A 15,884-nucleotide genomic window follows, 5' to 3' on the forward strand; every position below is an offset into this window, starting at 1 on the left:
GATCTTTCTCTCTCGTGAATAATTTGTGAGCAACCTCACGTTGGCTTTACTCGGGCATCCATGAGTAGGTCAAAGGCATTGGCTATATACATGTAGGCCTATAAGAAATAGTCTACTGATTATGCCATTCAATAAGAGCAAGCATAATGACCAGGCAGATACTTGGCAAGCTCTGTCTAGTTCCACATGTGCCTGAGCCTAGTGCCCTGGCAGTGGGGATTAGTTAGGCTAATTTAAGTGGTGTACAGAGTGGCGTACAGACGTACATTGCTACTGCCGTGGGGAATGACATCACGTGTGTCTGTTTCTGTGTCAGTGTCTACTCACTGCAGTGACATTGCCAAACCGGTTAGACAGAGCAAAGCTGACCATGCGTGAGATTGCTGCAGCTGAAACAGGACGGCCTAGCCTATGTCCTGACTGTTCTATTGGTTATTTACATCTCCAACGCGCAGCAGCTACGTTAGTGTTCAGGGTCAGCCGTTCAAGCGGTGTGCTTTTCATGTTGTCACTTGTCAAGTTGAAGTTGTCATGATGTGTCTGGATGTATTAGTCCCTAGTGACCGTCCCTGTCTTTCTCCTTGGTAGAGATATTGATCTGTATGTGTTTTATCGGCCCCAGAGGGCTTCAGTGTTGTCGGCACTCTCTAGTACAGTACAATACAAAACTGCAGTAGTAGTCACACCTCACCTCTTTTGTTTGACCTTCACTGACTTTGTTTTTCTCTTTTTTATAGGAATAATTCAAGTCCTTCACAGAAGTCAGGAATCCCAGACACTACTTGGCTCTAATCACAGGAATCCCAGACACTACTACTGACTGGGGACGTTACAAGGCCTATGGTCTTTTGAAGTGAGTAAGTAACCTAGCTGTTGGCCCAGAACTGGCTCTACTTAGTCCAAGTCATGCTCACTGGCCACCTTGCCAGGGCTGTTACCTTCTGATTGATACAGTGGTTCCTCCTTATACACCCCCGCTTCATTGATTTTCCTCAATTTGATACGAGGGGGTATATAAGCCAACCCGACTTGCGGGAGGTGTGTGCACACTACAGTCAGATATTCTCAAATGGAAACCCACTCGATCACGCCCAGCGGTATCACCAAGGCTTTTCTACTTTACATACTGTGCATCAGTAGATAAAAGTTGCGAGGTTACGCCACGGGACTTGGAGGTAATATGTGGTTTAGTACGGTACCCTGCGTCACTACTTCATTGCTCCAGACCAGCACAAGGGGGAGTTAGAGCACTGATTATGCTTTTGGGTCCTACTGTGTCTCTAACTGACAATGAATGGGCGGCATAAATAGTAACTGATAATTGTGCTCGACTTCAGTATTACTTACTAAAATGTTACACTAGGGTTTTTATTTTATTTTGTTAGGATTATTTTGCTCATACGGTAGTACTCTATGCCACTCCCGCCCAGTCACGTTGTACAGCGCCTGAGTGGCATAATGGTCTAAGACACTGCATAGCCGTGCAAGCTATGTGTTGCTTTACCACTCTCCATCACTGATGTGGAGTACACCTCCGCTCGTATGTTTTGTGCAGAGGGGGGCAACTCCCGTCTTTGTTTATTCACTGTTCTACGCAGGCTAGTCTATGCAATCAACTTGTCTGCCATGGAAATTGATGTGAAGTTGTCCGTGGTCACATTTCTGCCTTTGCCCATGTAAGGCTCCCCGAGTCTCAAAACCACACTATTGGACAGTTGCTCACCCACTGGCCTTGTCTCATCTTTCCCCAGATATGGAAAGCCATTGAGCAAGTACTTGGTTTTCGACACTGGCGGCTAACCAACATTTTACTGAAGTCACATGCACCGTTATCAGTTTCTATCTGGTTTCTAGCGCCCAGTGGTCATGTGAGTGGTCATGTGCCTAATGCATGGACAACACGGATATTCTTGGAGAAAGTGGCATTTGGACCTCTTGAATTTGGAGTTATTTGACTAAGGTAAGTGTCATAGAAACTGCAGAATATTCTCTTTCAGATACTATATAGAAATCACAATGTTTTACCTTCATGTGACTGAAGGAGGATTTGATAAAGCAATGCTCCTTTCCCCGCAACTGTCAATTACAAGATGCGCCCTTCTCTTCATGTACAATTTGACAACTGATATGCTTAATGTTGTCACTCATCAGGTTATTGTCGATTTAATCTTGTCTATAGGTTAACTCTATTATGTGAAATTGGTTTTGGTGTAGTTTCGATGTGCAGGTTGACTGGCATCATTTGTTTCCCCCTCATCAACTTGGCTAGAGTCAAGGATGTTTTTATTATTCTAAAGGCCTTCTGCAACACATGGCATGTTTTCATTTCCCTTACAATAAATTAAAATAGTAATAGTTACAGTAAATAAAACAGTCCTGTAACAGCTTCTTTTTACAATGTAAAATGTCAGAGAATGGTATCAACCTGCAGGGTGTGCCATCAAATGATTAAAATGAGCGCCAACGCTGATAAATAGGCAGCACAAACTCATCATCACACTGTTGTTCACACTACTCATCATCACACTACTACAGTCCTAATTTAAATTATATTGTGAAGTGACTTACACAATTATCGCCCATTTGCCATTCATAAGTGGGCTGGCATCATTTGCTTTGCTAGATAGACAAGGATATGTTTTGCATTATTCTTAAGGCCTACTGCAATATGTAGCATGTTTTTGTTTCCATTACAATACATTTGATTAGTTATAGTAAATAAAACTGTCCCATAACCGCTTCTTTTAACAAATTTAATCATAAGAGAATGGTATCAACCCGCAAGGTATGCGGTCAAAGGATTTACTGCTGATTTTAATAGGCATAACACAAACTCATTGTGTTTCTAAATTAAATCAACCGCTTTACCTTCCTTATTCAGTTAGGCCTAATTTAAATGCAATTGTGAACTAAGGTGCACAATTATCCATTTGTCATTCATTCAGTGAAGAGTGAGAGACTGCATTATTGCCTGGCTGGGTTCCAAAGTCCTACAGCACATTGTGTTGGCTGATTTTAAGTTAGGAATAGGTGTGAGGAAAAACAGGTAAAAAAGGCTCTGAAGTACTTTTCAGTGTGTGATTTTCAACTCTGACAAATGAGCAGTGTAAAATACAAACCTTTTTTATTCACCTTTCAGCAGACAATAACCTAAAACACAAGGCCAAATCTACACTGGAGTTGCTTACCAATAAGACGGGGAATGTTCCTGAGTCGCCATTTTTTTGTCTAAAATCTGGCAAGACCTGAGAATGGTTGTCTTTTACTTTTTTTAAATTTAACTAGGCAAGTCAGTTAAGAACAAATTCTTATTTACAATGAGAGCCTTCACCGGCCAAACTCGGACGACGCTGGGCCATTTTTGCGCCGCCCTATGGTACTCCCAATCACGGCCGGTTGTGAAAAAGCCTGAATACGAACCAGGGTATCTGTAGTGACGCCTCAAGCACTGAGATGCAGTGTCTTAGACCGCTGCGCCACTCGGGAGCCCCAGTCAACAACCAATTTGACAGAGCTTGAAGAATAATGGACGAAGGTTTCACAATCCAGGTGTGGAAAGCTCCAAAGGTAATTCTAAATTGTATTGACTCCGAGGGTTACCTATCTAATCAAGAAACACAATTTTTTTTTAAACAAATGTTCAAATTTTTCTTCCACTTTGACATTGGAGTATTTTGTGTTCATTGTAAAAAAAAAATATATATAAAGACTATTAAATCCATTTTAATCCCACTTTGTAACACAACAAATTAAAAAAAGTCCCGGGGTGTGAATACTTGTATTTCTATCTGGACGTTCCGCAACGTTTTGAATAGCTGAACGCAACCCTACCTTGTTTCTGCTCAGGTTAGTCACGTGGGCAGCAGGGAGAGAATCTGTTTATTTTGGTCAGGGGACTTTGTTCAGGGACTACTACATTCCAAAGTGCTGTACCTACCACTAACCGCCCTACCCATTTCCTGCTACGATATTCCAGGGCCACACCTACTCCACACAAATCACAAGCTGGGTGAACACAGCATTCTGTGTTGCTGCATTGACTGTTCAATTCTGTAGTGATCTTCATGGGATTGGCCCTTTGTGGTAATCAACTTTGTCAAGTCCTGATCCAGCCCTGGGTCTGGTTGCATCTGCGTCAATGAACAAACACTCCCACTGACTGTTTCTCTCTCAGTTCAAAGAGCTGCTCTGAGCTTCCCTGTATACCCTGTAAAGCTGTCCTTAGCTGTGATTACAGGAAAGGTATCTGATCACTTGAAGAGGGGATTGTTCCTGTGGGCCATATACAGACGTAGGCTTCCATTTAATGTAATAAGTCACCGGCTACACTTGGCCTGTCCCACTGTCCAGAATAGAGAGTAACATAACTAACTGGTGCTTTGTTTATACATTGTTTGTCATGTAATAAAGAACCCTACGTGATATTGCCTCCACATGTCAAAATCAAATTGTATTAGTCACATGCGCCGAATAAAACAGGTGTAGACCTTACAGTGAAATGCTTACTAACCAACAATGCAGTTAAGAAAACAGATAAGAAATAAAAGTAACAAGTAATTAAAGCGCAGCAGTAAAATAACAATCGCAAGACTATATATATACACACACAGGGGGGTACCGGTACAGAGTCAATGTGCGGGGGCACCGGTTAGTTGAGGTAATATGTACATGTAGGTAGAGTTATTAAAGTGACTATGCATAGATGATAAGAGTAGCAGCGGTGTAAACGCGCGGGGGGAGGGGGCAATGCAAATAGTCTGGGTAGCCATTTGATTAGGTGTTCAGGAGTCTTGTGGCTTGGGGGTAGAAGATGTTTAGAAGCCTCTTGGACCTAGACTTGGCGCTACGGTACCGCTTTCCGTGCGGTAGCAGAGAGAACAGTCTATGACTAGGGTGGCTGGAGACTTAGTCAAGTTTTAGGGCCTTCCTCTGACACTGCCTGGAATAGAGGTCCTGGATGGCAGGAAGCTTGTTTCTGTTAATAAGCGGAAGCTGTGCAGCTGGTACTGTGGTTGTAATTGGCTAACAAACATTTAGGACCTGTGATGCAACCCTGCTTGAATCTGTTTTCTAAAAGCTTGCTTGGAGCACATGTAATAGACAAGTCAGCCCCTGACTCCTTTTGGCTGGGTTTTAACCCCAGGCAGACATTCACACTGACATTGGTTCATTCACATGGCCTCCTCCTTCCATCTGCTCTTTGGGACTGTGTAAATCATCAATCTGAGTCTTAAAGATTTTGTGGCTTGTAACACTAAATCTATTTGTTTGGGGGTGGTGAATGGAGGGAGAGGGGGTCTCGGATGGTTGATGGGCAGCTCTCGGGGAATTGTGGGGTAATCTTGGATGGTTGTTGGCCTGGCTGGTTCGGGTCCCTGATTTGACTTGGTGGGAGATCTGTCGACGTGCAGTTGGGTGGGGTGCTTGACCCTGGGTGGGAGTCTGCTAGCCTTTCTAGGCCAGGGGTGCCGCTAGCTGCACTCCTCCCACATTCCCCTGAAAAGGCAGGGCGCGAAATTCAAAAAAAATATTTTTTTAAAATATTTAACTTTCACACATTAACAAGTCCAATACAGCTAATGAAAGATACAGATCGTGTGAATCCAGCCAACATGTCCGATTTTTAAAATGTTTTACAGGGAAGACACTATGTAAATCTATTAGCTAAAAACCTTAGCAAAAGAAACCATTTTTTCTTTGTCCACCAACACCAGTAGCTATTACCAATTTGGCTAAACTAAGATATTGATAGCCACTAACCAAGAAAAAACCTCATCAGATGACAGTCTGATAACATATTTATGGTATAGGATAGCTTTTGTTAGAAAAATGTGCATATTTCAGGTATAAATCATAGTTTACAATTGCTCCCACCGTCACAACTAGACTAGAATAAATACATAGAGCAACGTGTATTACCTAATTACTAATCATCAAACATTTCGTAAAAATACACAGCATACACTAATCGAAAGACACAGATCCTGTGAATACAGACAATATTTCAGATTTTCTAAGTGTCTTACAGCGAAAACACAATAAATCGTTATATTAGCATACCACATGTGCAAACATTACCAGAGCATTGATTCTAGCCAAAGAGAGCGATAACGTCAACATCGCCAAAATATATACATTTTTTCACTAACCTTCTCAGAATTCTTCAGATGACACTCCTGTAACATCATATTACAACATACATATAGAGTTTGTTCGAAAATGTGCATATTTAGCCACCAAAATCATGGTTAGACAATGACAAAAGTTGCCCAGCTGGTCAGAAAATGTCGTGCGCCATATTAGACAGTGATCTAGTCTTATACATAAATACTCATAAACGTGACTAAAAAATATAGGGTGGACAGCGATTGATAGACAATTTAATTCTTAATACAATCGCTGATTTACATTTTTTTAATTATCCTTTTCAATACAGTTTGCGCCAAGCGAAGCTACGTCTAACAAAATGGCGTCATAAGCGATTAACATTTTTCGACAAACACGATTTATCATAAATTGTTCTTACTTTGAGCTGTTCTTCCATCAGAATCTTGGGCAAAGAATCCTTTCTTGGGTCTAATCGTCTTTTGGTCGAAAGCTGTCCTCTTGCCATGTGGAAATGCCCACTGCGTTCGGCATGAACTGGAAACGTGCCCAGAGATTCAAAGTGTCTCAGAAATAAATGTCCCAAAATCGCACTAAACGGATATAAATTGCTATAAAACGGTTTAAATTAACTACCTTATGATGTCTTTAACACCTATTACAAGTAAAAACATGACCGGAGAAATATTACTGGCTACACTAATGCTTGGAAAAAGAGCAGGTCGGTGTCCACCGCGCGTCCGGCGCAGCTGGAAAAGAGTTACTACCTACACGTTGATCTGTTTTATAGAGGCTGTGATTGCGCAATCGACACCATTCAAAGCGTCGTCACGTAAAGACATCCAGGGGAAGACGTAAGCAGTGTCTGTATCCTCATAGGATTCACGGGGACCTTTAAACTGACTCCAGATCAGGGGCCAAGATGTGTGAAATCTGACTCCATGTCAGGGAAATTGCTGTAGAATGAGTTCTGTTCCACTCAGAGACAAAATTTCAACGGCTATAGAAACTAGAGACTGTTTTCTATCAAATAATAATAATAATATGCATATTGTACGAGCAAGAATTGAGTAGGAGGCCTTTTTGAAATGGTCACCTTTTTCTCTGGCTACTCAATACTGCCCCTTGAGCCCAAAGAGGTTAAATTACTTAATGTAAATGTTGAGCAACTTCACTGCAGGTTGTATGTTATTTTATGGTTTGGTGTGTTTGTTTAAAAAACAACTTGCTGCTGTCCCATGTGCCCAGAGTCCAAAATGAATTGTGTGTGTGATTGAACATGGCATTTGTTTCTGTGTCTGAAGTGGAAAGCTCAACATCGATTTCTTCCTGTCTGGTCAGGGTCCATTAACGCAGTGAACACCACAGGTAGTTAGCAGCCAGTGCAGCCAGAGGATTAAGGGCCATGTTCATGACTTGGGAAGGTGAGAGACTGATTTCTAAACTCGGATAAACCATTTTGAATATGGGGCTAGAGCTATTCATTTTACCGTAACTAAACTGCTTCTTCCTGATTGAGGCCTGTCTTAGTCTGTTGGGGAAATGAGAGGAAAGCACCATTTTACTACTCTGTGGCTCCTCTCCCCCTCTTACAGACTGAATGCTAGGCCTGATGGAAAGATGATCTATAAGGTGTGAATTACTCTTTTTAACCAACACTGTTATATGAGGGATAAGGACATTTTGATGATAGTATCCATTGACACACACACAGTCCTCTCATTCGTTTGTGTCTGGTGCCTATTTTATTCTGTTGTTAATTCTATTTCCTCATTTGCTCAGTTACGTCCCTTGTTTTGTCTGACTCAGGAGCTGTTGTCTGCTGTGCTTTGGACTCTGTGATGGCAAATCGGGGTAAGAAAAGTATGATTTCTATGTAGGCCTGTATCCTAGCCTATTCCTTTATGAAAATGGCTTTATTTCTAACATGTCATGCCCTTTTGTGTAAATGGCTTAGGCCTTATTGTCTAGGAAAATTTGATTTTGTAAGGGGTGGTCTTAGTGCAAAAGCTAAGTCAAAACATCTGAAAGCCCACAGAAGACTGTTCTAGCTAGTTCTGATAAGTCTCACATGCGACAGTGTTGTGCTTTGGAGATTACTATCAGACATGGTATCAGGAAAGCCGAAAGTGGTGAGTCAACACTAATAGTGTAAAGTGGCTGCGCTGGCGATACTAGGTAGGCCTATCCATTATGTGGTTGGTGCAACGTGACACATAGAGGGGCTATGTGTCACGTTGCGCCAACCACATAATGGATAGGACTGCCTAGTATCGCCAGCGCAGCCACTTTACACTATTCAACAGAGCTATTTGATTGGGCCTGTCCCAGAGCACACACCTGTATGGGGCTATCTGATTGGGTCTTTCCCCAAGTAGAGGACACGCCTGTAAAGGTTAGGAAACGGCTGTTTTTCTCTACCAGCCCCACACAACCTTGGCTCTAGTCTCTTGTTTCAACCGCTGAAGGACCTCCGTGTGAGTCCATGGAAGAGGACACAGTATCTGGTCCAGACTCTGTAGTTGCTGCCTGTCCTTGTCACAGACCGATCTGTTCTGTCCTTGGATGTATTGTTCTAATCTGTTAATTGATCTATGAAAGGCTCAACAATGGTTGTACGATCGGAGTATAGATGTGAGTAAAATACTATTTCTGTTGGTGATTTTGATTGTTCTGTTGAATGTTTTTTGTATTTTTTTCTGAAACTGTTGAACAATGTCAGTTATTTGTAAGGCGGTTTTATCTGAAAGACTGAATATGATAATTGAATGAGAGAGAGGTGTGACTTGTTTGTACTGTAAGCTGATCCACATCGTGATGGGTAGCGTGTGTGTGTGGCCTCCCTAAGCCAGGCAGTGAAAGATGTGGGGGCTGGTCTAGTGCAGATCTGGGTCCTCATTTATAAAACAGAAGATTCCTGTCAAATGGTGGCGTGCGGACAAAACAAAGTGCTTACGCACAAAAATATTCTGATTTATAACACAATGTGCACGCATATCCCACGCCGGTTTCCCTTCATAATTTGCGATCAACTCGAAATTTGGAGCGCCTTGTCCCACCCTTTTAACGGCCTTTTGACTATAAATAGTCAGTGAAACGCCCCTAATTAATACTCATCCATACTAACTGCATGACGACAATGAAGGCAAATCCCGACAAAGGCAAAAAAAGAATGGAAGTTCTTGTAGTGGAGGTTGAACCAAGAAAAAAAAAAAAGTGTTTGGTGGACACAGTATGGGCATTACAAATGCCAAAAAGGTGCTTGTGGCAGATGCTGTGAAATGCTGCTGGCTCAGAAGGTTGGATCCTCTCAGAAATTAAAAAGTGGTCCGGCATAAAAGTAGAGGCCAAAAAGCACATAGCCTTAGACAAAGTGTTTGTGCCACGGGTGGGGGAAAGGGGACACCGGAGCTCAACCCCCTTGATGAGCGACTTGCCGGTGTTATAGGGGAATCCCTCCTGAGTGGAGTAGTGACGGAGGGGGACACAGACAATTCAGGTATGTAATTTAGTTTTCCCTCGTTTTGAAAAGAGTAAACCAAAGTTGTTTTTAAACATTTATTTACAAATACAAAAAGGCACTCGCACATCTGAGCAATCTTATTTGCAGGTGCATGGCATCAATTGAACAAGATGAAGGAAAAGGAAACCGCACACTGCTCTTGATAGTATCACCGATATTTAATGAGCTTACGTATCGGCCACACGGCCTTCGTCAGAGCTTTTGGGATTTTTTGAAAGTTGCACCCTTATGTAGACCTGGCTCCACCCACATCCGTTCTACACATCGAAGGGGGTTGGAAGCAAAGGAAAATAAATAAGTGCTACCAAATATAACAATGTGCATTTCATAAATATTACAAAAGTGTATAAGAAAGGCGTATTGAACACTTCTGTATAATCTCAATGAGGACATAGCAAGTTCATTAGTCATTGGGTACATCATATGAAAAACGTCAGAATAATCTACAAGAGACACACATTTCATGTTCCAATTCACAGCATAACATACAAAGGCAAAAGGTTCCAAATAAATGACATTATTACGTGTTCCACCACCCATGTTATTTACATTATTAAATGTCCATGTGGGCTCTTATGTCGGTAAAACCACCCGCTCTCTCAAACAGACAATTAGTTAACATAAAAGTTCAATCAGGAGAAACGACAGGGATTATCCAGTCGCTGTACATTTCAATGACATGAAGCATGACATTTCCACCTTTAGATTTTGTGGCATAGAGAAAGTTAAGATAAGACAGGGGAGGTGATATTAATAATACTCTGAGTAAAAGAGAATGTTTTTGGATTTTCACCCTCCAGACATTGTTTCCAAAAGGACTTAATGATGAAATGCCTTTGTATGTTATGCTGTGAATTGGAACATGAAATGTGTGTCTCTTGTAGATTATTCTGACGTTTTTCATATGATGTACCCAATGACTAATGAACTTGCTATGTCCTCATTGAGATTATACAGAAGTGTTCAATATGCCTTATTTATACACTTTTGTAATATTTATGAAATGCACATTGTTATATTTGGTAGCACTTATTTATTTTCCTTTGCTTCCAACCCCCTTCGATGTGTAGAACGGATGTGGGTGGAGCCAGGTCTACATAAGGGTGCAACTTTCAAAAAATCCCAAAAGCTCTGACGAAGGCCGTGTGGCCGATACGTAAGCTCATTAAATATCGGTGATACTATCAAGAGCAGTGTGCGGTTTCCTTTTCCTTCATCTCAAACATTTATTTACACAAACAATTGACATTTTCTATTGTTTTTGGTCGCTGCATGTACCAACAAGGCCAGTGGTGCTGCAGCTGAGCAGGAGCTGAGTGCGCCCAGCCTTCACTGCACCTCGTGCGTCACAACCCTACAGTGTCCGTGTCCACACAGATGCAGTCCTGCAAACGCAAAGAGACGCCATCGATGCTATTAACGAGATTGCCAAGGAGTTAAAGGAAATAATAAATGTTGTGTGTGATATTAGCTGTACATTGAAAGAATTACTCAATGATTAATGTTATTTGTTTCCATACCTTGTGTTCTTACAAGCAACGCATCACATCCACACGCTGGCTTATGGCAGCTGCGTTTGGTTCAAATGCCTGGGGATAGGGGTCGTGGTCGGAGCCAACACAACCAACAGCGTCAGGGGGTAAAGTCACGTTCCTTAGCTGTGCCACATTATGTATATCACAGCACACAGGCCCCACAATGTCGCTGACCTATTCAGGCTTGTATAAAAGGTTTCCGCCAAGAGTGGAGGCAGTGACATCTGCCCTTCAGAAGCCCGATGGTGCGCTCCACAACAGCACGTACCTGGCAATGGCGCACATTGTAGTTCCTCTGCGCTCTGTGGGTTGGAGAAAGGGGTGTGCAGCCACCACTTGAGGGGATATCCACTGCCACCTGCAAGATTTAGTGAATGGGTTAGGCACTGCGGTAGAGAAATTGCAATTGATTTAGAATTTCTACATTACTCATCCGTAACTAGAAGCCAGCCATCACGCACAGCTCCGGCCTCAAGTCTGCACCCAATACTGCTGTTTCTCCATATGCATGAGTCATGGGTTGACTCAGGCCACCAAGCCACTACATTAGTCAGTACCATGTCCGCATCACATTTGATTTAGACATTAATGGAATGCGAATGCTTTCGATTTAATGAAAGCTAATTTATTCTCACTTGGTGACCTTATACCAACATGAGTGCAGTTAATAGCACCGAATACATTTGGGAAACCGGACATTGCTGCAAATTGCACTTTTTTTTATTTGTCTGTTCACCCACCGTGTAAGGACACTTTTATCTAGAGGTGCGTCAATCCAACAGCTCTTGGTAATCCGAACCGCCTCAAGTCACTCATCATTGACCAGTAAATCTAGCTGGTCTCTGAAAATTTGCTCTCTCCAAATTCTTCCATTTGCCAAATCTTCCAACAGTGCCAAAGCAGCCATTGTGCATCATTATGCATTGTAATTGCATGTCTTTTTTACCCACCCATTTGATTGTCAAAGCTACCCAATTGCAAAAATCACCTTCAGGTGTGGTAATTACCCTGATTGTAACTGACAATGACAGGGCCATTATCACATTGACAGTTCTGTGCAACGAACATGTGATAACATGTATCTGCCTGACTGAGGCATCGAAAACCGCATCAGTTTAAATGTAATTTGTCCTACTGTTCACCTTATTATTTATGAAAATACATTTCATAACATGCAACTGTTGTTTTAATAATTACAGATCCAATTAAATATCATTCCCTATTAAGCTGTACAACTTATTTGAGGGGTTATTTTGTAAAAACCAATATCTCTTTTTATTATCCTAAATGTTTTTTTGTGTTTTTTTATTTTGTGTGCAATCCAGGGAACTCTTCATATATAATGTGAGATGTAATATTTCTATTTATTTTACACAATGGTATACATTTCTAAGCGTTTCTCGAGTTTCATCCTCCTGCCATCAGTCGCAGTTTCTAATTTCTCCAGTTTTTTAATGTGCGTACGTATGGGTCAAAGAGGACCGCACATTCTCACGTCAAGTTCGTTTTTTTTTTTATAAATGTCAAAGTTTGCTTAGAAAGTGGCGTACGCCTTTGTGCCTACGGAACGTTTTTAAATGAGGCCCTTGGACAGGTTAGGGCCTGGTTGACCAACACACATTAGGCCTATAGCAGTCGTCACCAACCGGTCATCACGATCCAGACTGCAAATTAAGTGCACCTGTAGGTCTACCGCTGGCCAATCAGATGGCTCAGATCACCGTGTCTGCAAAGTTTCCTCGTGTCATAGACAGTAAAAAGAAGCCTCCAACGCAAAGCAAAGTTGATAATGTGAGATTTCAACACCTTTTAAACCATGTCTAGAGAGACGCAATGAATACAGCAAAGAGCTGCTGTTTTTATGAGTAAATTTAAGTAGTTATTCAGCATTGTCAACACTTTGTTCCACATAGTTATAAGCCATGAAATGCCAGTTTCGATAAGCTTATTATTTGCGGCTTTTTTAATATGGAGGAGTATTTAACTTTCTCTGGTCATTGGAGTAACAACATGAATTGGTGCATTAGGCAGCAGTAATGCAGTGCGACTTAAGTTTCTCCATCAGCTGGAGGAATGTCCCCTTTTCTCAGCAGCGAGAGGACGGACGGTGAGTCGGGTGAGAGGCAGCCTCATAGATCCTCCCGCCCATCAGATGCAGGCCTTCAGTCCAGTAAAAAAAATAATGTTATTATGCTCACTCAGCTGTGCCTCACAAGTATTACAACAAATAATCTATACCAGTGTGATCATATCCCTAACATTTTGAAATATCATTTTATAAATGGTCTGAGAAGAACAACATTGGTAGGACAATTTCAAGCATAGCCAATATGCAGTGATAATGTATTGGGCTTGCATTTTGACTCAAAGCGATCTTGACTCAGAAAAGATTGGTGACCACTGGCCTAGAGGAATAGACACACTGTCCACTAGCTAGGACAGATCTACTCAACCCTGTCCCTGACTGGCCTCCTCACCCTGGCTGGCCTAGTGGCCCAGCTCAGTATAAATATACCTCACTGATTTGATTAGATACCTGTCTCTTGAACTGGTGTTTAAACGTGACTGATTCCCTCCCTGCCAGAGCCGTATAGGGCACTAATGGGGCCTTTTATCTCAATGGTGGTGGTTTTGGCAGTAACTGGAATGTCAGAGGCAGTAATTAGATATACAGTTGAAGTCTCGAAGTTTACATAGGTTGGCGTCATTAACTTGTTTTTCAACCACTCCACAAATTTCTTGTTAAATTTGATCGATTATTTACGTTTTAAAATACCTAAAGCTGGATTAGGAAAGTTGTTTGGACCAAGATTACAGGTAATGTATTAGATAATGTGTAGTCATGTTGGGCGAGTTGGAACCAGTGTTTTTCTGAATCAAACGCGCCAAATAAATTGACATTTTTGGGATATAATGACGAAATTAATCGAACAAAAGGACCATTTTGTGATGTTTATGGGACATATTGGAGTGCCAACAGAAGATCTTCAAAGGTAAGGCATGAATTATATCGTTATTTCTGAGTTTTGTGTCGCGCCTGGCGGGTTGAAATATGATTGTCATGTGTTTGTTTGATGTGGTGCTGTCCTCAGATAATCGCATGGTTTGCTTTCGCCGTAAAGCCTTTTTGAAATCTGACATGGTGGCTGGATTAACAAGAAGTTAAGTTGTATTTTGGTGTATTGCACTTGTGATTGTATGAAAGTTAAATATTTCAAATTTATTTTGGATTTCGCGCTCTGAAATTTCACCGGATGTTGTCAACGTTCCGCTAGCGGAACCTCTAGCCATAAAAGGTTAACCTGTCTAGGACATGAGTTCCGCTAGCGGAACCCCTCGACAACATTCTGCTGAAAAGGCAGCGCGGGAAATTCAAAAATATTTTTTTGAAATATGTAACTTTCACACATTAACAAGTCCAATACAACAAATGAAAGATTAACATCTTGTTAATCTACCCATTGTGTCCGATTTTCAAAAATGCTTTACAGCGAAAGCACAACATATGATTGTCAAAACACACAGCTATTTTTCCAGCCAAAGACAGGAGTCACAAAAAGCAGAAATGGAGAAAATGAATCACTAACCTTTGATCTTCATCAGATGACACTCATAGGACTTTATGTTACACAATACATATGTTTTGTTCGATAAAGTTAATATTTATATCCAAAAATCTCAGTTTACATTGGCGCCATGTTCAGAAATGCCTCCAAAATATCTTGAGAAATTGCAGAGCTACGTCAAATAACATAAATACTCATAAACTTTGATGAAAGATACATGTTTTACATAGAATTAAAGATACCTTGTTCTTAATGCAACCGCTGTGTCAGATTTCAAAAAAACTTTGCGGAAAAAGCAAACCATGCAATAATCTGAGATGGTGCTCAGAAAGAAAAGGGGAAAAAAATCCTCCATGTTGGAGTCAACAGAAATCAGAAATTACGTTATAAATATTCCCTTTGATGATCTTCATCAGAATGCACTCCCAGGAATCCTAGTTTTACAATAAATTGTTGTTTTGTTCGATAATGTCCATTATTTATGTCCAAGTAGCTACTTTTGTTAGCGCGTTTAGTACACATATCCAAACGCTCGTGCAGGTCCAGGCGAACGTCGGAAGAAAACTTAACTTAAAAAAGGTATATTACAGGTCGAAGAAACATGTCAAACTAAGTATAGAATCAATCTTCAGGATGTTGTTATCATAAATATTCAAAAACGTTCCAACCGGAGAGTTCCTTTGTGTGTAGAGAAGCAATGGAACGCAGGTCGCTATCATGTGAAATGCTCATGACCAGGACCTGGCTCTCTGCCAGACCACTGACTCAAACAGCTCCCATCCGGCTCCACATCACAGTAGAAGCTGCATTCAAGGTTCTACAGACTGTTGACATCTAGTGGAAGCCGTAGGAAGTGCAAACATATCCATATCCTGTGCATTCAATAGGCGATCGACCAACCTCAAAATCGACCAACCTCAAATATCCCACTTCCTGTTTGGATTTTTCTCAGGTTTTTGCCTGCCATATGAGTTCTGTTATACTCCGACATCATTCAAACAGTTTTAGAAACTTCAGAGGGTTTTCTATTCAATAGTAATAATAATATGCATATATTAGCATCTGGGACAGAGTAGGAGGCAGTTCACTCTGGGCACGCTATTCATCCAAAAGTGAAAATGCTGCCCCCTATCCCAAAAAAGTTAAACAAAAATA

At 41.3% G+C, this 15,884-nt stretch overlaps 1 protein-coding gene across 6 annotated transcripts in view; it reads left to right on the forward strand.

Annotated features, from left to right (window-relative positions):
• Positions 1–15,884, forward strand: part of phactr4a (phosphatase and actin regulator 4a) — a 46,741-nt gene that overhangs the window by 4,040 nt on the left and 26,817 nt on the right. Inside the window, exons 2-5 of one of the 6 annotated variants that reach the window (XM_055894065.1) lie at positions 738–853; positions 7,447–7,529; positions 7,636–7,737; positions 7,915–7,959. In XM_055894065.1, the coding sequence (XP_055750040.1) occupies positions 7,947–7,959 (13 nt within the window). In that variant the 5' untranslated portion in view covers positions 738–853; positions 7,447–7,529; positions 7,636–7,737; positions 7,915–7,946. Of the gene's footprint in view, positions 1–737; positions 858–7,446; positions 7,530–7,635; positions 7,738–7,914; positions 7,960–15,884 lie in introns of all 6 variants that reach the window. The other 5 variants (XM_055894066.1, XM_055894067.1, XM_055894064.1 and 2 more) reach the window with 5 other exon arrangements.

Source organism: Salvelinus fontinalis, chromosome 32, assembly GCF_029448725.1.
Source record: "Salvelinus fontinalis isolate EN_2023a chromosome 32, ASM2944872v1, whole genome shotgun sequence".
In the NCBI taxonomy this organism is placed as follows: Eukaryota; Metazoa; Chordata; class Actinopteri; order Salmoniformes; family Salmonidae; genus Salvelinus; species Salvelinus fontinalis.